This window comes from Aphelocoma coerulescens, chromosome 5 (genome assembly GCF_041296385.1).
Source record: "Aphelocoma coerulescens isolate FSJ_1873_10779 chromosome 5, UR_Acoe_1.0, whole genome shotgun sequence".
NCBI lineage: Eukaryota > Metazoa > Chordata > Aves > Passeriformes > Corvidae > Aphelocoma > Aphelocoma coerulescens.
The window spans coordinates 65,779,675-65,806,522 of NC_091019.1; the positions used below are offsets into that span (position 1 = coordinate 65,779,675).

The window sequence follows — 26,848 nt, forward strand, 5'->3', positions numbered from 1 at the left end:
GGGGCCGAGAAGGGAGGGAAAGGACCAGATCTCACCTGGGAGCAGTGGAACAGGTGCAGCCATGGCCAGAATTGCTGGACAAGATGGTTGCACCCTGGCCACCAGTGATGGGGTCACATCTGTGATCCCAGGGTCCCTCTCCCGAGGTCATTTCAATGTTCTGCCTGGAAATTTCTGTGTCTCTTGACCTTGCTTTGGGCCACCCAGGAGGCTCCCAGAGGGATTCCTGGAGCTGCCTAAAACAAGGGAGAAGGCCACCAGTCCTCTCTGAGTGCAGACCATGGGCAGCACGAGGGCATTTCCACGGGGAGAGGGACAATGGCAGCTTTGTGGGGCCGAGCCCACCATCAGTGCTCATTCCCAGCAACAAAGCACAACTCCAAAGAGCCACGGCACAGAGGGGACCCCCAGTGCCTGGTGGGCTCCCCTTCCCTCATCCCCCTCGGGGCATGGTTAATTAAACTCTCACAAAGCCGGGCAGCACAAAGCAATTTCCCTGCTCAGCACAACCCCGGGAGGCTTTTGGCTGGAGGAATGGATCTGCATCCCACTGCTTGTTCCTGTCCTATCCATGGATCTGTATCCCATGGATCTGCATCCCACTGCTTGCTCCTGTCCTATCCATGGATCTGCATCCCATGGATCTGCATCCCACTGCTTGCTCCTGTCCTATCCATGGATCTGCATCCCACTGCTTGCTGTTGTCCTGTGGCCTCCATCCCACCCCATCCACCCTCGTTATCAGCTGGGCTTTGTCATCAGCCAGGTCTGGTCCTTCAAACAAGAAACAGCCCCCGGGTTCCTGACTGGACTCTTAAATCAGCCTTGGAGCCTCCCTCCCTGAAGCTCCTGCAGTTCCACGTGCCATGGGAAGGGCAGGAAGGGCTCTGTGGTGCCCTGGTAGATGTGGCACCTGAGCCTCATCCAGTTAGAATCAGGATCATGGAATAGTTTGGCTTGGGAAGGACCTTAAAGATCATCCAGTGCCACCCCATGCCATGGGCAGGGACACCTTCCACTATCCCAGGTGGCTCCAAGTCCCATCCAGCCTGGCCTTGGACACTTCCAGGGATCCAGGGGCAGCCACAGCTTCTCTGGGCACCCTGTGCCAGGGCCTCCCCACCCTCACAGAGAAGAATTCCTTGCTCATATCTCATCTAAACTTCCCACTGCCATGGGTGAAGCTGCAGTGATTTACACTGAGATGACCCTGGGCCCATTTCCATCTGCAGATAAGCAAGAGGTCACCTCCTGGCCTGTGCTTCATGTGGAATTGGGACCCAGGGTGAGTCCTGCAGGACCGTGGGGCTTGTCCTGGGTGACATCCACATCAGCACAGGACACTTTTGGTCACTGACTCGGGCTGGGAACTTCACCCCTTCCCACAGAGGCTCATCCAGAGCCTCCAGGCCTATCCTGCGTGTCCACTTGTCACTGCCCTGTCCTGGAGCATCTCACCCGAGGAAGTGAGTGGCCAGAGTGACCAGTGAGCCTTGGCAGTGGCCAAGGAGCCCTTTCAGATCCAAGCTGGTTGCTCCAGCAGCCAGCACGGAGCCGCAGGGACCTGGCTGCTGTCCTGGAGCCGCTTTCTCCGTGGGCTGCTGCTCCTGCCCAGTGGGATATTGGCCATCCTGGCACTGTGGCAGGGAGGAGGAGAGGCACAGCGAGGGACAGAGCCTGCCCCTGGCATGGGGCCACAGGCGCCTCTCAGGACACAGCCCAAGTTCCCATCCCAAGTTCCCATCTCTGTGTGGCGCCTGGATTTGGGGTCGGCTTGGCTTTGGGACTGACCTGCTTTGTCCTGACACACATTCCATGGCAGCAGGCTCAAATCCAGGCCTGACTCTGGGCCAGCAGTAATTACTCCAGAGCAGGGAGAGGCTTGTGAGGACACAAACTGGGAAGGGGCATCTCCCTGCCTTTCTCCAGCCTCCCACTGCAGTCGGATTCAAGGCTGAGAAGAACCTGGGCTTTAAAAAACAACATCTGGAGCAGCAGTGGGGCCAGGGGCCTGCTCCACCTGCAGGACAGACCTTCTTGTCTGTCCTTCTCACTGCTGGTCCCGGTTTTTAGAGGAGCAGTGGGGTCTTTCCCGAGGGATGATGTCCTCCAGCACAGGCAGGTTTGTGCAGGGGACACAGAGGCTTCCCTGTGGTGTTGTCCCAGGAAGAAATCTCTCCTCAGCCCACCACACACAGACTGAGCTCTGGGTGCACCTCCTGAAGCTCTCAGCAGCATTATGGACCATTCCAGTTGTTTTCCAGTCTTCAGGCCATGGGATGCCTTTGCTCCATGATTTCTCCAGGCTGCTTTGGCTGTTCAGGCAGACAGCATTTGCCACATTTCCCAGGAGAGCAAATTACGTAGGAAACGCTCACCAGGGGCTCCTGTCCATGGCACTGGATCTCCAGAGGTGAAATGCTGCTCCTTCTTCAAAGGTTGCAGTCAGGATTTTACAGGGGAACTCGGTGTTCCTGTTGGATCAGGTTCCTGGTGGTAACAGCAGCTCTGCTTTTCCCAGCTCCAGCCTGAGCCTCTTCTCCCGAGTCACCATGGAAACACCCACCTGGAAAGCTCTGGTTGGGGGATTCAGCACAATCAAAGCTTGCCAGGGTCTGTCCTGATGATTTTTCCATCTGGGATTTTTCCATCTGGGTGTGTAGCTCTGTGGTGAAGCACAGCAGCACCTGGGACACCACCTTCCATCCCCAGGGCCCTGCAGGTGACCCAGGGTGAGGAGGCTCCTGTCCTCCACGTGACATTCCCAGCAGGACTCATCCCAGGCACTGGGAAGGTTGAGTGCCTTGAAATGTTATCCACCCCAGTACTAAAAGAGAGGAGGAATACACTTAAGTAGAGCTGAGCATAGATGTTATTGCCTTCCAGGAGCTGGATTAAAATTAAAATGTAAATTATAGTCAATGTCATCTCGGGGAAGAAAAGCTCTTGAAAGAACCGTCCTATTTTAAGGTCCTGGTGAGCTGCTGTGAGAGCACAAAACCCCCTTTTTATAGGCTGGAATTAGCAGCCAGGTTCTGATTGTTGCTTTATTTAGCACCTAAAGGGGGGTAAAAATGACCCCAAAGAAAATGTGTGGAGCTTCCCAAATCCCCTCAAAATCTGAGCCATTGAAGAGCCAGGCTGGGGTCAGGCTCTTCTCCCAGATAAAGGAGAACAGCCTCAAGTTGCTTCAGGGGAGATTTAGATTGGATATGAGGGAAAAGTTCTTCATGGAAGGGGTTGTCCAGCGTTGGAACAGGCTGCACAGGGCAGCAGTGAGATCACCATCCCTGGATGTGTTCAAAACCCATGTGGATGTGCCAGGTTTTCCTGGGAATCTGGTGAATCCTGCGAGTCCTTCAAGGCCTCCCTTCAGCCCAGCACAGCCCCTTGCATGAGTCCAAGGCTTGAGGAGCTCCCAGATTTCCCTTCCAGCTCTCTCCATCAACAAACTCTTCATTACTGGGGTAACAGGGGCTCCCAGGGAGCAGAAATCCCTCATGCATGAGGAGAATCCCAGGATTCTGTGGCTTAAGGCCACTTGGAAAACTTTCTGGCTTCACTGACCCTACTGGGTTTAGACCAGGCCTTCAAATGTGTGGGAGATGTTTAGGTCTTATTTCTCAAACCTTTAATTTTACTAATCAAAGTCATTAAGTGTGCATCCCACTTCTCCTTTAAAGCCACAAAGCCCCACTAGATTCCAACCAAAGATCCCTCTTTTTTTGCCTTAAAAACAGTTCGGTGCTGGTGAAGGCAACGTGGATTTCTGCTCTTGGCTTTTGTGCTGTAGAGATGCTGAAATTACAATGCTGTTTTATGGCCTGGTTCTCCAGATGGATGATGCTGGATCCCTGAGGGGATCACAGAGTTAGAGAAGGGCTGGGACAGAGCTGCAGCTTTGGATTCACCTGGAACAGGCTGCCCTGGGCTGCCTCCCTCTGAGCTTGGAGTGTTTCCAATGCTGGAGACTCCACAGCCTCTCTTTTTCTGGTCTTTGACCACCTTTATAGAAAAAGAAAAAAGCTTTTATTATGTCTCCACCCAGCAAATGCTGTTTCCTGGAGACTGGTGCCTGGCTGGAGGGAGCAGATGGCAATTCTGCTGGAAATACTTGGAAAGCACCGGCTCTGGCAGGGAGAGGTTCACAAATTCATTATCCTGGCCAAACCAGACAGAGATTTAAGCTGTAAAGAAGATAAGAAGATTGTCTCAGCAATCCCATCTTTGCTGCCTTCCTGGCAGCACGTGCATTTCCCCACAGAGGGGTCTCACGTGAGCGAAGGATGCGGCTTTTCCAGGCGTTCCAGGTGGGATTCCCATTTTCCCATCTGCAGCCCAGCAGGCAGGGAATGCAAAACCTGGCTCTGGCTTGCTTGGTGCAGTCAGGATGTGCTCTAACAGCAGTGTTGGACCCCACAGACTGGTTTTATCTCATGGTCTGCAGCTGGGAGACCCAACATCCACACAGCCAACAATAACAATCCTTCCAGGAGCAGGACAACCCCCAGCCCCTCTCTCTGAGCAGGAGGGATCAGATGAAGCCAAAAGGCTGCTTTGAACCCCCGCTGCACCTTCTGGCTCCTGCCCTGAAGGACTGAGCAGCCCTGCTGGGAAAGGAATTCAGGGGCTTGCCCTCTGTCAGGAGGGTCAGTGTAGGAGTGGGATCTCCAGGACCAGCTGGTGGCTTTGCTTCATCCTTACAGGAACTAAAGGGGCTCCAGGAGAGCTGCAGAGGGACTGGGGACAAGGCATGGAGGGACAGGACACAGGGAATGGCTTCCCAGTGCCAGAGGGCAGGGCTGGATGGGATATTGGGAAGGAATTGCTGGCTGGGAGGGTGGGGAGGCCCTGGCACAGGGTGCCCAGAGAAGCTGTGGCTGCTCCTGGATCCCTGGAAGTGTCCAAGGCCAGGTTGGATGGGGCTTGGAGCAACCTGGGATAGTGGAAGGTGTCCCTGCCCATGGCATGGGGTGGGATGGGATGGGATGGGATGGGATGGGATGGGATGGGATGGGATGGGATGGGATGGGATGGGATGGGATGGGATGGGATGGGATGGGATGGGATGGGATGGTGTTTAAGATCCTTTCCCACCCAAACCATCCTGGAATTGCACTCAAGTGTTAGAAACTGGCATTCAGTGAACTCCCCACTCTAACAGCAGTGTTGGAGTCCAAAACCAGTGTGTGCAGGTCCTGCTGCACAAAAGCTCCATCTCAGAGCCATCCAGCATCTCCACAAGCCTCTGGCCAATGTCCTGGTCCAGAGGAGCCGTATGGGAGCTCCCTCTGGTGCCTTGTCCACCCTGCACACGGGGTGCCCTGGCTGCACCCCCGCCCCAGCTCCCAGGCTTGCTGCAGCCTCCCTCTGCCACAGCCTGGAAACACCAGGCTGGGATTGCTAAAATCAGCCAGGAATGGCTGCTCCCTAAAAATCTGGAGCTGTTTTGGAGAGGGCTTAATGGCATTTCACAGGAGCAGCGATGTTGTCCCAAGTCTCCCAGGGAAGAAGGGACGGGACGAAGGGAAACAGCCTCAAGATGCACCAGGGGAGGTTTAGATTGGATATTAGGAGGAATTTCTTCATGGAATGGGGTGCTCAGCCCTGGCACAGGCTTCTCAGGAGTCTCCATCCCTGGAGGGATTTAAAATCCACGTGGATGTGGCACTTGGGGACATGGGGCAGTGGCAGCCTTGGCAGTGCTGGGGGGACAGTTGGCCTGGATGGTCTTAGAGGGCTTTTCCAGCCTGAATGAATCTCTGCTTCTAAGCTGCAAGACTGGTAATTCTTTTCTTCCTGCTAGGTGTTTAAGTAGAGGTGATTAAATTTTAATTAAGCAACACGTGATGGCATTGATTGCCCTGCAGGAGCCACCCCCCCTTTGAAGCCCAGGTTCCTTCACCGCAGGAGCCTGACGTGCTTCCTTTGCCCTGCCCATCCCTCAGACAGGGATGCTGGAGGGATGCTGGCAGGAGGAGATGCTCCCCAGCCCAGGGTGGGCATCCAGGAGCTGCTGACCCTGTGGAGCAGCAGGCACTGAGCTCCCAGGAATGTTCATCCCTGTTTATTGCAGCTTTTCCCATCCCGCTGCAGCTGCAGAGCTCATCCTCACTGTAACACTCCACGGAGCTGCACAGCTTTGTTCAGTGCTAGTGGAGAACTTTGCACAGCTTTTTAAAGCTCTTCCAGGAGGAGAAAATAAAAAATCTTCCATGAGCACTGGAGCACATCGCTCTAAGAATAAAATCTCTCTTCCCGAGCTGCTCAGCCAATATCCCGCAGCAGAAATCCTGGAGCTGCAGGATTCAGTGTGAAGGAGCAGCCAGCCTTCAAATAAATCCTTGTGGCATCCAGCCTGAATCTTTTTCCTCCTTGCTGTGCTTCAGGGAAGGTCAGCAGAGCCCTCAGGCACCAGTAAACCACAGGCTTGTGCTTCTCTGCTGGGATGCTGGAATGTGATCCCTTGGGGAACCAGCCATGGGAAGTGCCTTAATATGGAGCCTGGGCAGCCCCAGGCAGAGCTTGGATTTATTTATTTATTTGTTTGTTTATTTATTTATTTATCTCCTCTCCCTGGCACTTCTCTCCCTCAGAACTCATCCCCAGCCAGTGGAAAAGATGAGGGAATTCTGCAGCGTGGTCCATCTCAGCTGATGAGCATCTCAAACAGATCCTCAGGGATGAGGTTGGGGGAGTGGTGTGTTCATTCCCCTTGGAAACAGCAGCTTCCAGGGTCACTCCTCATCCAGGATTGTTGAGTGCAGCTGCCCCAGAGCCAGCCCCACGAGCTGGCTGCATTCCAAGGGTGGATAGGGCAGCTGTGGATCTATGGAAGTTGGCATTTGCTTTGCATGGAGCTCACAAGCTGCCATTTGGAAGCTGGCTTAATTAAAGACAGGGCATGGAGCTGCCCTGCTGCTTTGAATAATTATGTGTGTTAAAGATTTTGGGCTAAACAAAGCTTGTTGGAATAGGTTGCCCAGAGAGGTTGTGGACTCCCCATCCCTGGAAGCGTCCAAGGCCAGGCTGGATGGAGCTTGGAGCAACCTGGGATAGTAGGAAGTGTCCCTGCCCATGGCAGGGAGTGGAACAAGATTAGATTGCCATTGGAAGGGACCTTAAAAACTTTCTGGGATTCTGTGTTGTTGTTCAGGAGGTTTTGAAAGATCTGGAATTCAGTGTGTGAGTCTTGGCCAGTTCTGCCTTTCCCTGTTCCCTTGAGTCCCTGTCACCCTGCCATCCCTGTCCCCTGCAGGTGGTGCGGGACCAGATCTCGCACTGCACGGTGAAGCTGCGCCAGACCACGGGGCTGATGGAATATTGCCTGGAGGTCATCAAGGAGAACGACCCCAGCGGCTTCCTGCAGGTCGGTGTGGGGGAATGCTGTGCCTCCTGCACAGCCCGGGGGAATGCAGCAGGGGTGGGGGCTGCTCCAAGCAGGATGGACCCAAAAAAATCAAGGATCAGCCTCTGATCCCCTCCATATCCACAGCAGGGCAGGGGCAGGGCGGGGATATCTCTGGAAGGGAGGGTTGCAGCAGGGATGGTGCATCCCTGGAGCAGGGATCACAGCATGCTCGTGGCTCTCCACTGAGAGACCAGCACACAGCCCTTGGGAGCTGCATCCCACCGTTCATTCCTGGGCTTCCTTTGCCACCAACCCCTGCCATTAAACAGCACCCAACGCTCCAGGGATCCCTCTTCCAGCCGAGCCTGCAGTGAGGAGTGATGCTGGAAACCACAGTGACATCCCAGCCTTCAGCAGCCGGCCTGGGAGGCAGAGGGAAGGGGCAGAGCGGGGTGGGGACGAGGCATGGGACTCATCCCACGGCAGCTGAGGCTGTTCCTTCCCTGCAGATCTCAGATGCTCTCATCAGGAGGGTGCACCTGACCGAGGACCAGTGGGGAAAGGGGACGCTCACGCCCCGCATGACCACGGACTTCGACCTGAACCTCGACAACGCCCCTCTGCTGCAGTCCATCCACCAGCTCGACTTCGTCCAGATGAAAGGTAAGGATCTTTCCAGTGCCTTCCCAAAGCCCAGCTCTGCTCCTGCTGGGAGCTTCCCTGCAGCTCATCCCAAGGGAAAGGGCAGGAAAGGAGTTTCTCATCTTCTCCCAGCAAGACTGGGCACTCTAGAGCCAGAGTTATGCTCCTTCCTGTGTGTTTTGCATCCCTGGGCCAACCATCTGCCTCCCTGTCTTGGATCCCTGGGCAGTTGTGTGCTGGACCAGGGTGCCAGGAGTTTGGCTTTGCCTGGAAAAGCACTCCTAGTGCATTAAAAAGTCATTAGTGCATTAAAAAGTGCTCTGAAAAAGTTATTAGTGCATTAAAAAGTGCTCTGCAGGTTGGGACCTCTCTTTTGGGAGCAGAACAAGGCTCTTCCCAACCCTTTCCTCACTCCCCCATGCTCGCTCAGTGCTGAGCAGCATCTGTCACAGACCAGATGTCCCTCCAGACAGAGCCAGGTCACTTAACCTGGGCTCTGCCCTCCCTCTCCTCACTTCACTGTTAGTTTAGATCACCATTTTGGCTTTCATTTCCTCGCTGTTCCCCGTTCCCTCTGTGCTCCTTCTCCCATCTCACTGAGAGCTGCTGCAGCCCATGAGAAATTTGGGATCTGGCAAGCCCAGGGAAGCTGACAAAGATGCAAAGGGGCTGTGACAGAGGGAGGCTCAGGAGGACACTGGACATGGGCTGCACCTTCAGCTGCCTGGAGCAAGAGCCACCAGCTGCAGGTCTGGCACTGCCCTTCACTCCAACCACGGCTGGAGTTCCTGACCCAGGAGCTGTTTGCACACACCAAGGTGTCTCAGTGGCCAAGGACACGAAGGATGTTGGCCACACACATCCCCTGTCACCACAAGGAGCAGCCTCAGCTGATGGCCCTGCTGGTGCTGAGGAGCTGCCCGTGCCTGCTCATCGTTAGCCGGGCTGTTCATTTGAAATGTCAGGAATATTTTTGGATTGCAAACCCATGGAGGGCTGGATTGCTGGTTCACGTTGCTATCTTCCTGCCCTCCCTTCCTGCAGTTTAGCCCAGAGGGTTATTTTTAATTAATAAGAGCAAATCTGCTGCTGGTTCAGCCACCCACCCTCCTCTTACCAAATCTCCCTCCTCCTCCTCCTCCTCCTCCCAGCTCACCCTCGCTGTGCAAATCAGTTGTTGGTTTTGTAGGCTTGCAGAGGGCTGGGTTTGGATCCCAAATCTGTGTCACAGCACTGGAGGCCTCAATAAAGAGCAGTGAGCAATAGGTACAGGACATCCCACTGCCAGCCTGGAGGTGCCTGAGGATCCAGCCCAGGAGGTGGAGGAGTCACAGAGGGTGAATGCTGAGCCTCTGCCAGCAAGTCCAGCTTTTTCCCAGGCATCCATGGTTCATCCTGATCTTGTCTGGGTTCTCCATGTCTGGCTCTTGTCACTTGGGGCTGCGAGGATGAGGATGGTGGGCGAGCAGCTCTGTTGAGAGGTGCATCAGTGGACATCTCCCTGTCACGCTGCCACTCTTGCCGAGCTTTTCAGAGCAGGAGTGGGCTGTGGGACACACGTGGAGCTGCCTAACACAGCAGAAAAAAACCCTGGCAGTCCTTTCTGTGCCCTGTGCAGCTGATGGGAGCCAAAGGAGGTACTCAGCCCCCCAGTTTCGTTGCACTGAATTTATTGGATGGAAAAGCAGGGCTGTAGATGAGTCCAGACCCAGTGCTCTGCAGAGCCTGGGGGAGAACATCCCAAGTTTGGAACTGGCTGCATGAAAGGTCCAGGCAGCTCAAAACAAGTGCATTGTGCTGTCATAATGCTCCAAAATTAATTAGAAAATGGGAATATAGAAGCTCCACCAGGCTGAAGGGGTGGAGGCATTTGACAGGAAACCTCTCTCCTCTCTCCTCTCTCCTCTCTCCTCTCTCCTCTCTCCTCTCTCCTCTCTCCTCTCTCCTCTCTCCTCTCTCCTCTCTCCTCTCTCCTCTCTCCTCTCTCCTCTCTCCTCTCTCCTCTCTCCTCTCTCCTCTCTCCTCTCTCCTCTCTCCTCTCTCCTCTCTCCTTCCTCCCCTGCCCCTTGAGCTGCCTTCACACCGAGGCAGTAAATACCCCTTGCATTTGCCCCACCCCGTAGCGCCCGCAGCCAGGGTTGCACTAATTGCACTAATTGGTGATTAGTCTCCTCCCCAGTGCCGGCCCCGCCCATCCTGCAGCTGGAGGAGTGCTGCACCCACAACAACAGCGCCACGCTGTCCTGGAAGCAGCCGCCTCTGTCCACGGTGCAGGTGGAAGGATACATCCTGGAGCTGGATGATGGCAACGGCGGCCAGTTCAGGGTAGGTGCTGGGAGCCAGTCCCGTGGGAAGGGGATGCTGCTGCCTCCAGTGGTTCCCTGCCACGAGGTGACCACAGAATTTGTCCTCGTGCTTCTTTGCAAGTGCCCTCTTCCCTGCTGGGGTGCCCAGGGAAGCGGATGGTGCAGACAGGCTGCGGGATTTTGGGGAACAGGGGTGCAAACGCCTTTCTAGTGGCCAAGATGACTTGGAAACACAAAGAACCTATCCTGAAGCTCTTGTTGCCCAGAGAAACTGTGGCTGCCTCGTTCCTGGAAGTGTCCAAGGCCAGGTTGGACAGGGCTTGGAACAACCTGGGAGAGTGGAAGGTGTCCCTGCCCAAGGCAGAGAGTTGGAACAAGATGATCTTTAACGTCCCTTCCAACCCAAACCATTCCATGATTCCATGAAGCTCCATATTTTTTGGTTGCTGAGTATTTCATGTAAGGTATGCTAATAGCCATGAAAGCCTCCTGGTTTGCCAGCTGCCAGCAAACAGAGGTGTTTAAGGCCTGAGGGCTTTTAAATTGCTGTAATTACACAATTAAAACATGATTTTTCTCTGATCCGACACGCTGATAATTATCCTGGTGTGTTCACCTCCACTGAGAGCAGGCACAGGGACCAGCTCATTGCACTCTGAATTTATCCACAAGGAGCTCAGGCAGGCAGGAGCCAGAGCAGAGTTGAGATGCAGGAGAGGTGACGTGGGTGGGACCTGGGAGAAGGGAGCAGGAGGCTGGGGGTGGGGACAACAAGGTCAGCCACAGCTGCTGATAATATTCCTCCCCAATATCCCATCCAGCCCTGCCCTCTGGCACTGGGAAGCCATTCCCTGGCTCCTGTCCCTCTATCCCTTGTCCCCAGTCCCTCTGCAGCTCTCCTGGAGCCCCTTTAGGCCCTGCAAGGGGCTCTGAGCTCTCCCTGGATCCTTCTCTTCTCCAGGTGAGCACCCCCAGCTCTCCCAGCCTGGCTCCAGAGCAGAGGGGCTCCAGCCCTTGGAGCAGCTCCATGGCCTCCTCTGGACTCGCTCCAGCAGCTCCACATCCTCCTGATGTTGGAGCCCCAGAGCTGGAGGCAGAGCTCCAGGTGGGATCTCAGGGCAGAACCCCCCTCACCTCCTGCTGGTGCTGCAGCCCAAAGCAGCACCGAGGGACAAATCCTGTTTTGCTCAGCTTTAGCCCCATCCAGCACTCACAGGCCTGCCCCGGGGAGCAGAGCAGGGTGGGATCCTGTGCATCCCGAGTCCCTGGGGGTGTTTTCCCAGCCCTGGCATTCCCTGTGGTTGCCTTGCAGGAGGTGTACGTGGGCAAGGAGACCATGTGCACGGTGGATGGGCTGCACTTCAACAGCACCTACAGCGCCCGGGTCAAGGCCTTCAACAAGTCAGGAGTCAGCCCCTACAGCAAGACTCTGGTCCTCCAGACTTCCGAGGGTAAGGAATCGCAGCAGATCCGGCCCGGCGCGCTCGGACGCAGCTCAGGACACCCCAGCTCAGCTCCACTGGCCCTCCCTGAGCAATCCCTGCAGGAACACCAGCACTGACCTGAGGGGAAGGGACTACCACCTCCCTCAGGAGCCTCCAACAGCGCCAGCATTTCCCTCTCACCCTTTTCCTTTGCGGAGGATGTTCTTCGGGGAGGTGTTTAAATTCGGGGTTATGTGACACAGAAGGGAAGCTCAGATATTTTCAGTGATCCCATTTAGGCAAAACACTGCCAGCCTTGCTCCTGAGGGCTGTGCTTGGCTGCACGGTGCCATAACCACAGGATTCAGCCCCTGGCAGTGCAGGACAGAGAGCAGAGGGAGTGTGGAGCAGTGTGGGTGTCCTTCCAGAGCCAGGGATGTACAGGAGCCCCACGGCAGCGTCTGCATCGCCCCCACAGCCACAGGCACTCAGAATATTAAACACCCCCTTGCAGGCTGCCGAGGAATCTCCCTGCCTGGCTTTAAGTACATTTGTCACACCAGGCACTTAATCCATTGTGGAAAATTGGTTTATTCCTTGACGTGCAGGTGGAGAGTGGCAGGGCTGGCTCCGAGCTGGGAGTTGGGAGCAGCGGGGGCTGCAGCTGTGGAGGAAGGGATCAGCGCCCACCAGCACGTCTGCTGCCCCACAGCCAGGCACAAAACCCTTCTTTGGGAGTTTTCCACGCTTGCTGGAATCCCTTTTCCTTGCTCCCAGACGAAAATCCTCTTTTCCAAGCCGTGTGAGGATTTTTTTCACAGCAGCATCCAGCTGACTGGCAGCTGGGATCAGAAGGGAGCACACAGAGCTCGTGGGGCTGCTGGTGGGGTGGAAGGAGGGTGAGAGCTTTCCTGCCACAGAGCAGCCCTGGGGGCTTTGAGCAAGGAGAAAAATGGGATTTTTGCTGAAAAAGTAGAAGACAAAAGCAGAGCAAGGCTATGCAGAGTGTTGCTCTTGCTGCCAGCAGGAGATAACCATTCCAGTTTGGAAAGGGCAGGAATGGGATTCATTCAGAGGTAGAGCGAACAGCAAAACTGTGACAAACTTCTCACAGGAGAGGCAGGGACGTCAAATCACAGCACAGAGGCCTTGGCACATTTGTCAGACACATCAGTGCCTGTTTGCAGACTGAGCACCAGCAGCAAAGAAGCTGCAGAAGTTCCTCTGGAGATCCAGGGATGAGACAGGCTGGATCCAGCCCCGTGCCAGGTTGGCCAGGACTGCTCCCAAAGCCTGAAGGTCAACAGCTCCCACTCCAGCCTTGGCAGGAGACAGCTTCGACTTCTCATCTCATTTGTGTCTCACACGACACATTTGAGACACAATTTCCTCATCAAAACCAGTTGGGCTTTGTCTCAGCCAGGAGTTCGCAGGGTCCCCACTATGATCTTCCCAGCTCTGATCTCCTCTCAGAGCTGTTCTCACTGTTGAGCCAAGCTCAAGCCCAGCTCAAAAATATGCAGGAATCTGGGAGAAAATAGCTGCTTGTGGTCCCAGCAGGGCCGTGCCTGGGGCTGGTGCTTGGTCTGTGCCACCAAGGAGAAGTTCCACTCTCCTTGGCTGCATTCATTCAGCCTTTTCACTTGAATGAGCTTTTGCATTTGTTATTCCAGCACGAAAGAAAGAGGGAGAGAAAGTCAAACGGGCCTGGAGCATTTTGTGCTCTTAGAGGCTGCCTGAGCTCTTTTGAATTCCAAGAGAAATAAATCCCATCTGTGTATGCAGCTTCCGGATATCTGAGTGACTTGTTGAATAGAGCTGCCTCGCACATCACAGCCCTTGGTGAGGCTTTTATTCCTGCTTTTACAGCAGCATCAGGCCTTTTAAGAGCTATTTAGTCTGAAGTAGGCTTAGCTTTCCCCTTCAGCTGAGCTCTGCAGCTTCCTGCAAAGTGGTTGTGTGGGAAGAGAGGACAAAAGAAGGGACGGGCTCGATGTGAAGAGAATATCTCTCTGAACGTGGCTGTCCTGCTCTAAGTGGTTGTGAGGAATTCTGGTGTTTAAGGGCTGGTCTGTAGTTGTGGCCCATGAGATCTTCATCTGCAGCCTGTGGAAAGGAACTGGAGCCTTTCTTTTGCCTTCCCTGAGCAGAGGGTAGTGAGGAGGAAAATGTCTGGCAGGGCCTCAGCATCTGAAGAGAACAAGGATGAGAAGAGGGGAAAATTGCCTCTGTGGTCCTGCCCAGCCAAACAGCCACAGGGAGCCAGGCAGCACTGGTGGAAAATCCCATGGGAAGGCAGCACGAGCACGAGTCTACAGCAAGAACATCTTCCCGTGGTGAGAGGCATCTTCTGCTCATCCCAAAGGAAACTATTGCAGGTCACTCTTCAAAGCTGGTTCTTGGTGCCACCAGCAGGACAAGGTGGTTCCTGGCTGGGAGAGGGTCTGTGTTCCAGAGCCCTTCCCGTGTGCTGGGGCTTCCCAGGGGTGAAATCCCTGTCACCAGCACAGCCAAGGGGCAGCAAGGGCTGAAGGTGACATCCTTCCCTTGAACCATGTCCCCTCCTGAGCTGATGCTGGGCTGTTCCACACCATCCCTGGGAGTGTCTCTTGTCCTGTCACATCTTAACCAAAGGCTCCAAGGCTCTGCCTTAACCTCCATTTCTCCAGCACCTGAATTAAGCTCAGCTGCAGGCTGGGAAGTGAGTCTGGAAGGAAGTTTCCAAGGTGACCCAGGGCACAGATGTGTCCCAGAGCTCGGCTGGTGGCAGCACTGCTTGGCTGTCCTCACCTGGGAGACCTTGGCTCTCTCCCAGCCTCCTCCTCCTCCCTGAGCTGGGCAGCCCCTGCTCTCCTGGTCTTGCCTCATCCAGCAGATTTCCCAGCCTCTGGCCAGTCTCCTGCTGACCTCTTCCCATGTTCTCTCCAGCAAGCTGGATGTCAGGATGAAGGACCAACTCACTCCGGGTGGAGATGGAAAAGAGGAGCTCAGCGGTGCCTCCCAGGCTTCTCTCCAGGCACAGAACTTCCACCTCCCTTCCCCAGCCAAGTCAAGCACCAGAACCTTTTCCTTCAAGCCCAGCTTCTCATCTGGAGCCCAACTTTAAATTCCTGACCATCCATGGAGTGACCCTGAGCAGCAACCAGGGCTTTTTAACCAGCAGCTTTTGGAAAGGGGGAACAACCCAAGGGAGAGCAGCCTGCAAGGAGCTGCAGGGATGTGAGGGGCTAATTAGGGAGAGTCCTGAGCACAGCTGCTCGTGGTAGTAGTTCCTCTCGCTCTTGGTAGGGTTAGAGCCTGTTCCTCCCTAACCCTGAGCTCTGTTTATTGAGTGTTGTGCAATAATTTATCTCCTCTCACCCCACTGACGCCCTTTGCTTCCTCAGCCTCGGCCACAGCAGCAGCAGGCAGCGAGTTGCAGAAGTTACAACCCACCATGCAAAAAAGAAATGTTCCCTTTTTTATGTGTTTTAACACAACTCCCAGCTCAGTCCATACTCACAGCCGAGCTGGGAAGGCTGGGGATACGGTGTGAGTGCGTGGATGGCGGATTCTACACTTTCATGTTAACATATCCCTGGAAAAGCTTAGGGAAGAAACTGCAGGAGGTGACTGTGGTAGCAGGGAACAGAAATGACCCAAGGGGTTCCCTCTGCTCTGACATTTTGCTGTGAATCCCACGAGTTCAATTCTTGCTGTAAGGCTCAGATGTGTTTTGACAGGTACAAAGGGATACCAAGAACACAACCTCCCGAACCGCCCTTGAGTAAGGTGGGTGCTTGGTGGTTCTTAGGGTGATAGAGCTTAGCACAGCCCTGCAAAATGCCTTTCAGTGTCACCAGCTGGGTTCTCCACCCCTGATGATTGTGCACAAAAGGGTTTGGGATGTGTCAAAGCACGATGGGACGTGTGCATGGTAACCTGTGAATTTTTTTAGGTGCCTTACTGTGAAGAGGTGCAGAACCCCCCTTTACAGACAAGCCAGTTGAATTTGTCACGCTCACACGGGGACACTTGGGAAGATGAACGTGTTTTCCTTGCTGTCAGGCTGCCCTGAAGGGTCTCACTGGGCTGCCCAGCACCAGACATTGCTGCCCTGCCGCCGGAGCGGGGTCCCTGCTCCTCTTCGAGGTCCGGCCCGGGCTCGGGAGCGGCGCTGCCCAGCAGAGACCCCATTTCTGATCTGTAGTTTGCATTGATCTTACGTTTAGACACGCAGTCAGAAGAACAGACCCTCCCTTTTCCAGTGCCTTTGGAAAGATCGCAGCTTCGTAGAATGAGTCCTTTCTCCTCCACCCTTAATCTACAACCCAGCTTCTCGGGGAGATCCTACTTTGAGCTAAGATCTTCGGCCCACCAGCTGAGCTTGCATTCTTCCTTACAGTCCCTGAATTCAGCCGGTGAGCTGAGCACCTCTGGCGTTGCCTCTTGGTCTGTGCTTCTGGGCATCTCCAAACTATTTGTTTGTTCTGTTCCGTTGTGTTTGTTTTTCCCATGACATGCGGATGGCAGCGAGAATTCTTTCTGTTTGTCAGGGGCCTGCTCCTGCCCCCGAGGGGGTGGTCGGTGGCGTGGTTCTCCTGGGGTGTTTCAGCTGTGCCAGAGTGGGCAGTGTGAGGCGTGGGGTGATGGAGCAGCCCAGTAATTCCTTACCTGGGTGCTGCTCTTGGCAAGACTGACGTGGCTGAACCCTTCGGTGATCATAAATCCCAGAATGGTTTGGGTTGGAAGGGACCTTAAAGCTCATCCACTTCCAACCTCCTGGTATGGGCAGGGACACTTTCCACTAGAAGATCCCTCATCTCTAGTTTGTGTTGAGCTTGTTTCAAGGGATAATCAGAAAAGACATTCCCTGGGTGAAACCTGTGGGAATATCCCCATGGTTTCCTTTCACTATGAAGATTTGGTGTGTGAAATTAGTTTGGTTGATTAATTCTAAATCCCCCCCTCTTAAGAAAGAAGCAAGTCTGGGTGCAGGCAAGGTCTAGCCCAGAGAGGTTGTGATGCCCCCCTTATTGGAGGTGTCCCAGGCCAGGTTGGACAGGACTTGGAGCAGCCTGGTCTAGTGGAAGGTCTCCCTGCCCATGGCAGGGTGTGGAATGAGGTGATTTGTGTCCCCTCCAACCCAAACCAGTCTGGGATTCTGTGATTCCAGCTCACAGCCTGGCTTAAGGCCTGGAGATGTGGGCTCTCTTCCACTCAGCTTTGAGCACTGGGCTCGGCTTTTCCAAACCCAGACGTGATCATTCCAAAGCCGTGTTTCCTGCGGAGCAGAGGACACCACTCCCGTGGTTCAGATCCGTGTGCCCGGAATCGCAGGCTGTGCTGGGATGTAGGCAGGTCAGGCAGAGTGAGGGATGGATTTGGGCAGCCAGCGAGGAGCCACAGGCACAGGGATCTCTCAGAGCTGTTTTCTAACCAGTCTTTGCACATCTTCTGTTGCTAAAGATCCTGGGCCCTGATTCTTCCAGCACTCTGGATTTACACCACTCCAAAGGCGTTAATTCCCGGCTTTCTCCGGTGTAAGCCCAGGAAGAATGGGGGCCCCCGATTGTTTGATTTCCATCCCATAACACGGAATGAGGAATGCTGCAGCATGACCCTTGCCAGAATAACCGGGGGGGGCACCCTGCAAATTTTCTTTTCTTTGTGCTTTTTATGTTTGATTTCTCATCGTGCTGCTGTGAGCTGATGGCTTCCAACGCTGTTTTGTTACGGACGTTCCTTCCTTTGTGTCCGGTGTTCCGGGACCCTTCCGTGCTGGCCGTGAGCGATACCCGTGTCTGCACCGTGGACCTTCTGCAGCCCCACTCTGGGGTGGGGGGACAGGGAAAAACGGGATCCTGAACGCCAAAACAGGGTCTGTGTGTCCCTCACGAGAGCTTGGAGCAGAGAGATGCGCAGAGACCTGGAAAAGCGGGGTTTGAGTCGGAACACGGGGCAGGATTCATTAAAGCAGCCTCAGGAGGAGCCTCTTGGCACAGCACAGAGCACAACCACAGCCGGGTGCTTTCCCACCAACACCCAGGGCAGCAGGGGGAAAACCAGGCACAGAGCTGGACAGGGGTGGCCCTAAAATCCAGCACCTTTCGTGAGCACCCTCCCATGCAGCACCAGCACGGGGCTTTGTGTTGGCATCTCCTCCTGGTGAGAACAAGCTCCTGGATCAGGACAAGCTCCTAGGTCAGGAAAAACTCCTGGATCAGGACAAGCTCCTAGGTCAGGAAAAACTCCTGGATCAGGACAAGCTCCTAGGTCAGGAAAAACTCCTGGATCAGCACAGGCCCCTAAGTCAGGAAAAACTCCTAGACCAGGACAAGCTCCTGGATCAGGACAAGCCCCTAGGTCAGGAAAAACTCCTGGATCAGGACAAGCCCCCTAGGTCAGGAGAAACTCCTGGATCAGGACAAGCTCCTAGGTCAGGAAAAGCTCCTGGATCAGCACAAGCCCCTAGGTCAGGAAAAACTCCTGGACCAGGACAAGCTCCTAGACCAGGACAAGCCCCTAGGTCAGGAAAAGCTCCTGGACCAGGACAAGCTCCTGGATCAGGACAAGCCCCTAGGTCAGGAAAAACTCCTGGATCAGGACAAACTCCTAGACCAGGACAAGCTCCTGGATCAGGACAAGGTCCTAGACAAGGACAAGTTCCTGGATCAGGACAAGCCCCTGGATCAGTCCCCAGCTCCCATGAGGTGCTTGCAGCCCGCAGTCAGGCACAGGAGCATGAAGGGCACCCCAACACATCCTGCCCACGCAGCTGATGAAGCTGCAGCCCTTTGGTGCTAGCAGGGGTCTGAACCAGCTCTCAGCCCCCAGGGATCCCCTTTCCAGCTCCGCTCCCACCCAGACCTCACACCCATCAGGAGGCAGCCTGGCAGAGCTCAGTGGTCCCTGTCCACTGGACTCACCAGTGGCTGCCCTTTCCTCAGTCCCTGTCCTTCAAGGAGTGATTTTTCAGTCAATTTAGAGAATTTTTACCAAGCAGCCAAGATACTTCACCAAGGCTAAAACTTCCTGCCTCCTTTCTGGAGAAACGCTGAATAATTGGGCATCCTGAGCAGTCAGATTTAAACAGTCCACACTCAAACTCCCAGGCTGTGCTTGCCACCCCTCTCCGTGCCCTCTGGCTTTTAATGAATCAGGCCTCCCGTGGCTGCTGGATGCTTAATTAACAATGAAATGCTCACGAGTGTTTGTCAGGAGGTTGTTGTTCCTTAGCTGTGATGTGTGAAATGTAGTATCTCTTTATAGGATGCAATTTTGACACACAAGGATCGCCTTACTCCCAATTAGGCAAGTATCTTAATTACAATTAACTGGCCCCTCCTGCGTGTTGCTTCATTCTTTTTGCTTTTTTACTTCGGCGACTGAGCAGCGTTTCTTGCTCGTACCCTGCTTGCAGAGCACTCTCGGATGTCACAGAATCATGGAATTGTTGAGGTTGGAAAAGCCCTCTAAGATCATCAAACCCAACCGTTCCCCAGCACTGCCAAGGCCACCACTGCCCCGTGTCCCCAAGTGCCACATCCACACGGCTTTTAAATCCCTCCAGGAGTGGGGATTCCACCACTGCCCTGGGCAGGAGGCAAATTTGGAGAAGTTATGATTGCTGTAAAGGCATTTTAAGTTTTTCCCCCCTTATGGTTTTAAAGAGAAGCCTGAGATCAGTGCTCTGGAAGTGGCCCTGTGATTAAGAACTGACCCTTCTGCTCTCCTCCTCTTTTAAACTGAAAGGGGAGAGGGTTAGATTGGATATTAGGAAGGAATTCTGGCTGTGAGGGTGGCACAGGGTGCCCAGAGAAGCTGTGGCTGCCCCTGGATCCCTGGAAGTGTCCCAGGCCAGCTTAGGGCAACCTGGGCTAGTGGAAGGTATCCCTGCCCATGGCAGGGGATGGAATGGGATGGTCTTTAAGGTCCATTCCAACCAAAACCATTCCATGATTCTCAGTACATATCCCCGCTCATTAAGGCCACTTGAACATGGGCCAAATGCTGCGGATGCAATTAGCCCCTCTGCAGCTAATTAAAGCAAGGTGGCTGCTGCTTGCCTGTCCTCTTCAGACTGTCTGCAGGGCCAGTCCTGCTCATTCCCATGGGAGAAGGACCCTGCAGCCCTGTGGGATTCCCTCCTCACCCTGCACCCACCCACAGCCCCAGCCCCTCTTCGCACCTCTCACCCCACCTTGATCCAAAATGCCGACAGATCCATGCTCTGGCTGGAGTCACAGACAAGCAGGAATGGTTTCTCCTTCTTTCCCCTGCCCGACCTGACGTGCTGTTTTCTCTCCCGCATGCCTTGCCCTGGGAATGACCACAGTTGACATTAAAAAAATGGTGGCAGGTACGGCACCCCCGTGTGCGGCGCGGGGAGCGCGGGGCGGCCGCGTGCATGGGCGCTGTCTTGTGAAACGTTCCAATAAACCAATGAATCCGTCTCACCCGAGTGTTTTTATTTTTCAAGCCGTCAGAGTGTTTTTGTGGATGTGTCAGTTGACGTTTTCAGCTGGAGGAAACCACCTGGGGAACTGGGCTGGTGGCTTGTGAATGAATCCCCGTCCCTCTGTCTTGTCGAGGACGTGACACTGTATCTGTCAGATTTGCAGAGCCGTGTGCATTTAAACCAGCAGCCCTACGGAATCGTGGAGGTTTTGGGGCGTTTTCCAGCCTTCCCATGAGTTCTTGTCTTAGGTGTGGCTCGTTGCTTGGCAGGGAGGTTTCTTGGTGTGATGTGGTGTGTCTGTAAATGAAGACCTTTGTGTGTGCTTTTGGTTCCCAAAAACAGCCCTTAAATACTCACATGGAGTTCATCTGCTGCTCCTCGGTCCTCTTCCCACACTGACCTGACCCTGTAAACTAAGTAACACTTGGTCCTGAGAGTAAGTTATGTTCCAGGCCAGGTTGGACATTGGGGCTTGGAGCAAGCTGGGATAGTGGAAGGTGTCCCTGCCCATGGCAGGATGTTGGAATGAGATGGGCTTTAAGGTCCCTTCCAACCCAAACCATTCCATGATTCCATCATTCTGTTAGAGCTTGGAGACCTGGTGAGGATCATGTCTCCTGCGAGGGCCAAATTTTAGGAGACCTTGAGGATCCTGCAGGCTCACGAGCCGAGACATTGGGAGCCACGGAGCAGCAAGAGCGAAACTCCTCCAAGTCCTGGCCGTAAAACCTCAGCCACAGTGGCAGCTGCAGCCACCGGAGCTCAGAGCATCCCTCCGTGGTGGAAGTTGTCCTCGGTGGTGGAAGTTGTCCCTCGGTGGTGGAAGTTGTCCCTCGGTGGTGGAAGCTCCGTGTCCTGCATGCAGCATGCCCTGTCCGTGTCGCTCCGCGCGGCCCCGGCGCGTCCCCACGGCGCTAACCCCGTGTTGTTTGTGTGTTCCAGTTGCTTGGTTTTCTTTCGACCCCGCCTCTGCCCACGCTGACATCATCTTTTCCAATGACAACCTGACTGTCACCTGCAACAGCTATGATGACAGGGTGGTGCTGGGGAAAACGGGCTTTTCCAAAGGGCTCCACTACTGGGAGCTGTCGATCGATCGCTACGACAACCACCCCGACCCGGCCTTCGGCGTGGCACGCATCGACGTCCTCAAGGATGCCATGCTGGGCAAGGACGACAAGGCCTGGGCCATGTACGTGGACAACAACCGGAGCTGGTTCATGCACAACAACTCCCACACCAACAGGTAGGTGGGCTGGGACAGGATCTTCCTCCCGGACAGCACAGCTCAAGGAAGAGCCCATGGCTTTGCCAGTGGCACCTACAGGGATGACATCAATCCTGGTCACCTCTGTTGGAGGATGTGCCCTTCCCCGAGTGGGGATCAGGCCCTGCCTGCCTGCTGCTGGCTTGCTCCAGTGTTCCTTCCCTGTTTACCACCACTCTTTCCATGGTGACTCTTCCTGTTGGCATCCCCTTCCCAGTACCATCCAAAGCTGTGCAACTCCTGCAGCAACGTTTGCCTCGACCCGTGTGCCACAGCTCCTGCTCGTGTTCCACATGGGACTGGGGACTTGGCCTGGGGAGAGCATGGGGTCACCTTCCTGCAGCCCTGAGGGCCATTCCCTGATGGATCAGCAGGTTTTGGTGTGGGTGCTGTGGCCTTGCTCCAGAGTTCCGCGTGCTTTCCCCCATGGTTGTGTGGCTGTGGCTGCTCTCAGGGTGGCTTTTCCCTTGGGGACATCATGGCAAGAGGAGAGCAGCTCCATGGGAGGAGAGGGTAGAGGAGGAGGTTCCCAGGGAATCACGAGCGTGGCTGGGATGGGAGCAGGTCGTGGCCTGGCTCCTGGGTGAGCTGTGGTGTTCATCATCAGTCCTTGAGCTCCATGGCCTGAACCCCGAGCCAGGAGCACGGGGGACATGGAGCCACCGACCTCCTCCTCCCACAGAACCGAGGGCGGGATCACGAAAGGCGCCACGGTGGGAGTGCTGCTGGATTTGACCAGGAGGACTCTGACATTCTCCATCAATGAGGACCAGCAAGGGCCTGTGGCCTTTGAGAACCTGGAGGGCCTGTTCTTCCCCGCCGTCAGCCTCAACAGGAACGTGCAGGTATGGGCTCGGTCGGGCTCTCTGGAGCAGGGCATGACGTTCCCAGCAGTGGGAAGGGGTGACCTTGCTGTCACACTGCCCCTCCTGCTGCTGTCCCTGTAGTTGCTGCTCAGGAGCAGGAGCAGGAGGGTTCTCGTGCAGCAAGGGTGGCTTGGAAGGAGCTAAACTTGCACCCTAAACCACCTGTGAGTCTCCAGGATCAGGACAGGCCTCCCTGCAGCCACCAGCTCCTCACTCCAGGTTTCTCCCTCAGGGCTGCTGAAGGACCAGGGTTCTCCAGCCCTCCTGGGGGTGGGGTTTGATAACTGTGTTTGGTGATGCTCCCCAACAAGAGCCTCAGCAGCTCCTACGGCTCTCCCAGGACCTGGATGGGATCATCACCAGGGAGGAGGGCACCTTTTAGAGCCTGTTTTCCATTTTCCCTCTCTCCCAAGCTCTCAGCTCTCCTGAACATCACCAAGCGGTGACACCCTGAGCAAATCCGGTATTTCCATCTTTCATTTCTCTTCTCACTGGTCACATCCCTGCTGTCCTCTGTCTCAAGGAATCTTCCACACCCTGGCTTTGGCACCTCCCCCCTGCCACTGCCTGCACCTCCAACCCTGCACAAGTGCCCAGGCACATCCAAGGACACGTTGCACATAATGGATCATCTCAGGGTGTCAAGCATTTGGCAGGGTCTTCTACAGTAGGTGTCAAAGCTGGAGAGGGACTTTGGAACAGAGCCTGGAGTGACAGGATAAGGGAATGGCTTCCCACTGCCACAGGGTAGGGTTGGATGGGATATTGGGAAAGAATTCTTTCCTGTGAGGGTGGGCAGGCCCTGGCACAGGGTGCCCAGAGAAGCTGGGGCTGTCCCTGGATCCCTGGCAGTGTCCAAGGCCAGGTTGGATGGGGCTTGGAGCCACCTGGGCTAGGGGAAGGTGTCCCTGTCCATGGCAGGGGGTTGGAATTGGATGTTGTTGGAGGTCACTTCCAACCCAAACAATTCTGGGATTTTATGATCACCTCTGTGCAAGGGCAGAGGCACCAAGTGGCCTCTCTAAATGAGGGATCCATGGGTTAGGACATGCTCTGCTGTGTCCATCAGGATCCAGGGCTTACTGCGCTGTCACCATGGCAGTGACAGTTTTCCAGCAGCACTGGGACAAAGCTGTGTTGGGACCATCCCAAACTTTGGGAGCATCCTTGCCAAAGTGTGCCACCCCAAGGGTCTCACAGGCAGGGGAGTCTGCCTGGTTTGGAGAAGGGCTGGGAAATGCTTAATTAAGCAACACTAAGGAAGCCCATGTTGTCTATGCTGGGTTTAGGGGTGCTGTATTAATTTAGTGTGATAAAAACGTCCTGCTGTGTGCTGGGTTTAATTCCTGCCTCAGTCCTATGCACAGCCATGAGGGACAAGGCATTTCTGGAGCCCCTTGGCTTTGAGAGTTCCCTGGGCAAGGCAGAGCCTAAATCCTCTGACAACACAGAAATCCCATGGGATGCTGATAAAAGGCTGCTAATTAAGCCAAGCCATTTATTATGCTTCTTCAGAGGTATATGACTAATTGAGAACAACTCTAATTAGGAGGGAAATCACTGCATTTTAGACAGTTTTCTTTAAAGCTGTATCTGAAGGGGGAAATGCTGCTGCTGCAATAAAAGGAGGAATTGTGCTCTCCTCCCAAATGGAAGCATTTGTGGAGGAAACTGAATTCCCCCTGTGCCACTCACCAGTGCCTGTGTGAGCACAGCCCTGTCCCCACATCCTGGTGCTGCTCAGCTTCCCACCACAAAGGTCCTTCCTCCCACCAGCAATCAGCCACATCCCCTCCACTGTCCCTGTCCCCTCTCTGTCCCCATCCCCACTCAGCTCAGGCCCTCTGCAAGATCTCCTGTAATGGCTTCACTGTCCTTCAGGCCCCCCCTCCCCTCTTGTCCATCCCACCTGCACAAAGACCCAGCTCCTGCCATGTCCCACCTCTCTGGCAGCCAACTGTGAGATTTGTACACAGCCAGCTGGGAATGTTTGGGGCTTGGTACCGCTGGTTCCAGCAGTCCCAGTTCACGCCAGCAGCACAGAAAAGTGAGGAACAAACCAGATGCAGCCACTGCCACAGTCCTGGGGACACCCCTGCAGCAGCAGTGGGCTCCCTGCATCTCCGGTCACATCCTGCCTGTCCCCAGTGCTGCTCCTGCCCTCCCTGGGGACAGTGTGCCAGCTGCCACACCACGAGCTGTCCCAGCAGGCACACTGGGACACAGCTGAGCCCCACGTCTCTCCTTGCAGGTGACGCTGCACACCGGGCTGCCGGTGCCTGAGTTCTACGCTTCGCGCTCGGCCATGCCATGAGGATGCTCCCGGAGCCGGCTGCCTCTTCTCGGGATGAGAGGAGCCAGCCTGTTCCCTCCTACAGGACAAGGCCGGCCTGCCCAGCTGCCGGATCCCTGCTCGACCTCCAGGTCCTGCCCGCTCGCCAGGTCCCTGCTCGGCCTCTGGCCGCAGACGGGGAGGCAAATGGGGAAGGACGATCCTGGCTCTGGGCCGTCTCCGCTCTCCGGCCTCCGCGCTGTCCCGTGTGTGTGCGCTTCGCTCTTTAGCTCTCTTTGGCTGATGAAGTACCTAGGTAGCCTGAGCTGTTCTCCTGTGTCCGCTTTTAGGTTTGGTTTTCCTGATTTGAGTTGGGGTTTGGGAGGGGGGGGGCAGTTCCGTGTCTCTTTCCCCTCCCGTGGGGCCGGCCGGAGGGACCCCACCACGGGAACGCTTCTGCCCACGCCAGCCCGGTTACTTTGCAGGATATTTCTTTCCCCTGTGGCCTTTCTTGCAGAGCACCCTCGGTCATGTGTAGAGGTGGGTCCTGGATTACCAGTCAGTCTCCATGTCCTTACCAAAACACCCCGCTCTGTCCCGTGTTCCCCCTGGGGCATCTCTGTGGGGCAGGGGGTGGCCATCCTGTCCCCAGGTGCTCCGGGTGCTGGCAGGCCCTTGGTCGGGTGCCGAATGCCCACGGTGGGCTCTCCAGGGCTCACCCACACCTGGGTGCCAGCACACGCGCCACAGCCATAGACCGGAGAGCCCTCGCCCGGCTCTTCGGAGATTAGCGTTTATTTTTTTATAGTTGCCATATAAAGCCTAGCCTTAAATTCAACTGATAGTGTCCTTCCAATCACCGGAGAATTCATTCTGCAGTGAGGGTCTGACAGAGAGCCCGGGGGTGGGGATGGGATGGGGAGGAAGGAGAGCTGGCCACAGCCCTGCCACGCACTCAGGAATACGCGCCTGCTGCCGGCAGCAGTTCCCGTCGGCCTCCATTCCCCACTTGACTTTCTGGTAATTCAGAGGCAGGAGAGGAACGGTGCCAGCCCCATCGCCGAGCCGAGAGCGCCTGCATGCACGTGTCCCCTCGCTTCGCTTTGCGGTCCCTGCGGAGCCGGGACGGGCAGCGGGATCGCTGCCGGCCGCGTGCCAGCGTTCCCAGCCTGGCCCGACCGCCGTGGCTCCGGGTGGGACGCAACGGGAGCGCCGGCCCAGCAGAAAGACAAGTGTAAATAGCCCATTCCCTCCCGGCGTGCCCTCCTCTAGGACAGTCCCCTTCACTCCCTTGTTGCTCTAGCATTAAGTTTTCCTAATTTATTGGATGGGTGCTATCTCGTTGACTCCCACCGAGGAGTTCCCCCCAGCTGCCGGAGAACCACGTTGCGGGACAACGCCGGGCAGCTCCTGGGTGGATTCCTGAGGAGCCCCCGTGGCCGGCTCACCTGGGGCTCCTCTCTCAGCCGTCATCCCCCGTTCTTTAGGGTGTTCATGGTGCTTCTTAGAGTCCCAGTGATTGTAAGACGTCGTCCCCCCGTTGCGCGATGGTAGCTGCACACAGCCGCTGTACTGACGAGAAGTGTCATGTTTGCTGTTCTAATAAAGGACTTTTACGAGAGAAGGGCAGAGCTTCCAGAGCACCTCTGTGCTTCAGTTCCCATCTCATTCCCCCTGGTGCACATCCCTCACTGGCCTTGTCCAGAGACAGCAGCAGAGAACGGACAGGACTCAGTCAGTGGGAGGAAGCAGGGCCAGTTGAAGGAATTCCTGGCTGTGAGGGTGGGCAGGCCCTGGCACAGGGTGCCCAGAGAAGCTGTGGCTGCCCCTGGATCCCTGGAAGTGTCCCAGGCCAGGTTGGAGAGGGCTTGGAGCAACCTGGGCTAGTGGAAGGTGTCCTTGCCCATGGCAGGGGGTGGAATGAGATAGATTTAAGGTCCCTTCCAACCCAAACCATTGTGGGATTCTCTGAAACCCAGAGCTGTGTCAGCACTATGAGATGACTGAGGGACAGGGCAGGTCCTGTGCCACCATGTCCCCTTCCTGGCACAGCAGCACCCTCTCCCTGTGGTGATGCCTCAGCCAGCAAGGTCATGGAGCAGCAAGAAATAGGAGCTTCTGTTTCCCACCCTGTGACCAGGAGGTGGCCCAGGAGGGAGATGGGTCACTGTGTTACACCCCTGGGACTCGTGGGGAGCTAACCCAGGCACAGCCAGGAACCCCAAATCCAGCAGCCCCACATCCCACCCATCCTTTTCCTAACCCTTTCCTGAGTAAACT

The 26,848-nt window shown here is 55.4% G+C and overlaps 1 protein-coding gene across 5 annotated transcripts in view; it reads left to right on the forward strand.

Annotated features, from left to right (window-relative positions):
- Positions 1 to 26,330, forward strand: part of TRIM9 (tripartite motif containing 9) — a 60,499-nt gene extending 34,169 nt beyond the window's left edge. The window contains exons 4-13 of one of the 5 annotated variants that reach the window (XM_069018651.1): positions 7,259 to 7,369; positions 7,861 to 8,014; positions 10,161 to 10,318; positions 11,612 to 11,750; positions 15,935 to 16,123; positions 18,975 to 19,016; positions 20,041 to 20,064; positions 21,106 to 21,409; positions 22,113 to 22,275; positions 24,548 to 26,330. In XM_069018651.1, the coding sequence (XP_068874752.1) occupies positions 7,259 to 7,369; positions 7,861 to 8,014; positions 10,161 to 10,318; positions 11,612 to 11,750; positions 15,935 to 16,123; positions 18,975 to 19,016; positions 20,041 to 20,064; positions 21,106 to 21,409; positions 22,113 to 22,275; positions 24,548 to 24,610 (1,347 nt within the window). In that variant the 3' untranslated portion in view covers positions 24,611 to 26,330. The remainder of the gene's footprint in view (positions 1 to 7,258; positions 7,370 to 7,860; positions 8,015 to 10,160; positions 10,319 to 11,611; positions 11,751 to 15,934; positions 16,124 to 18,974; positions 19,017 to 20,040; positions 20,065 to 21,105; positions 21,410 to 22,112; positions 22,276 to 24,547) is intronic. The other 4 variants (XM_069018652.1, XM_069018655.1, XM_069018654.1 and 1 more) reach the window with 4 other exon arrangements.
- Positions 26,331 to 26,848: the final 518 nt, after the last annotated feature.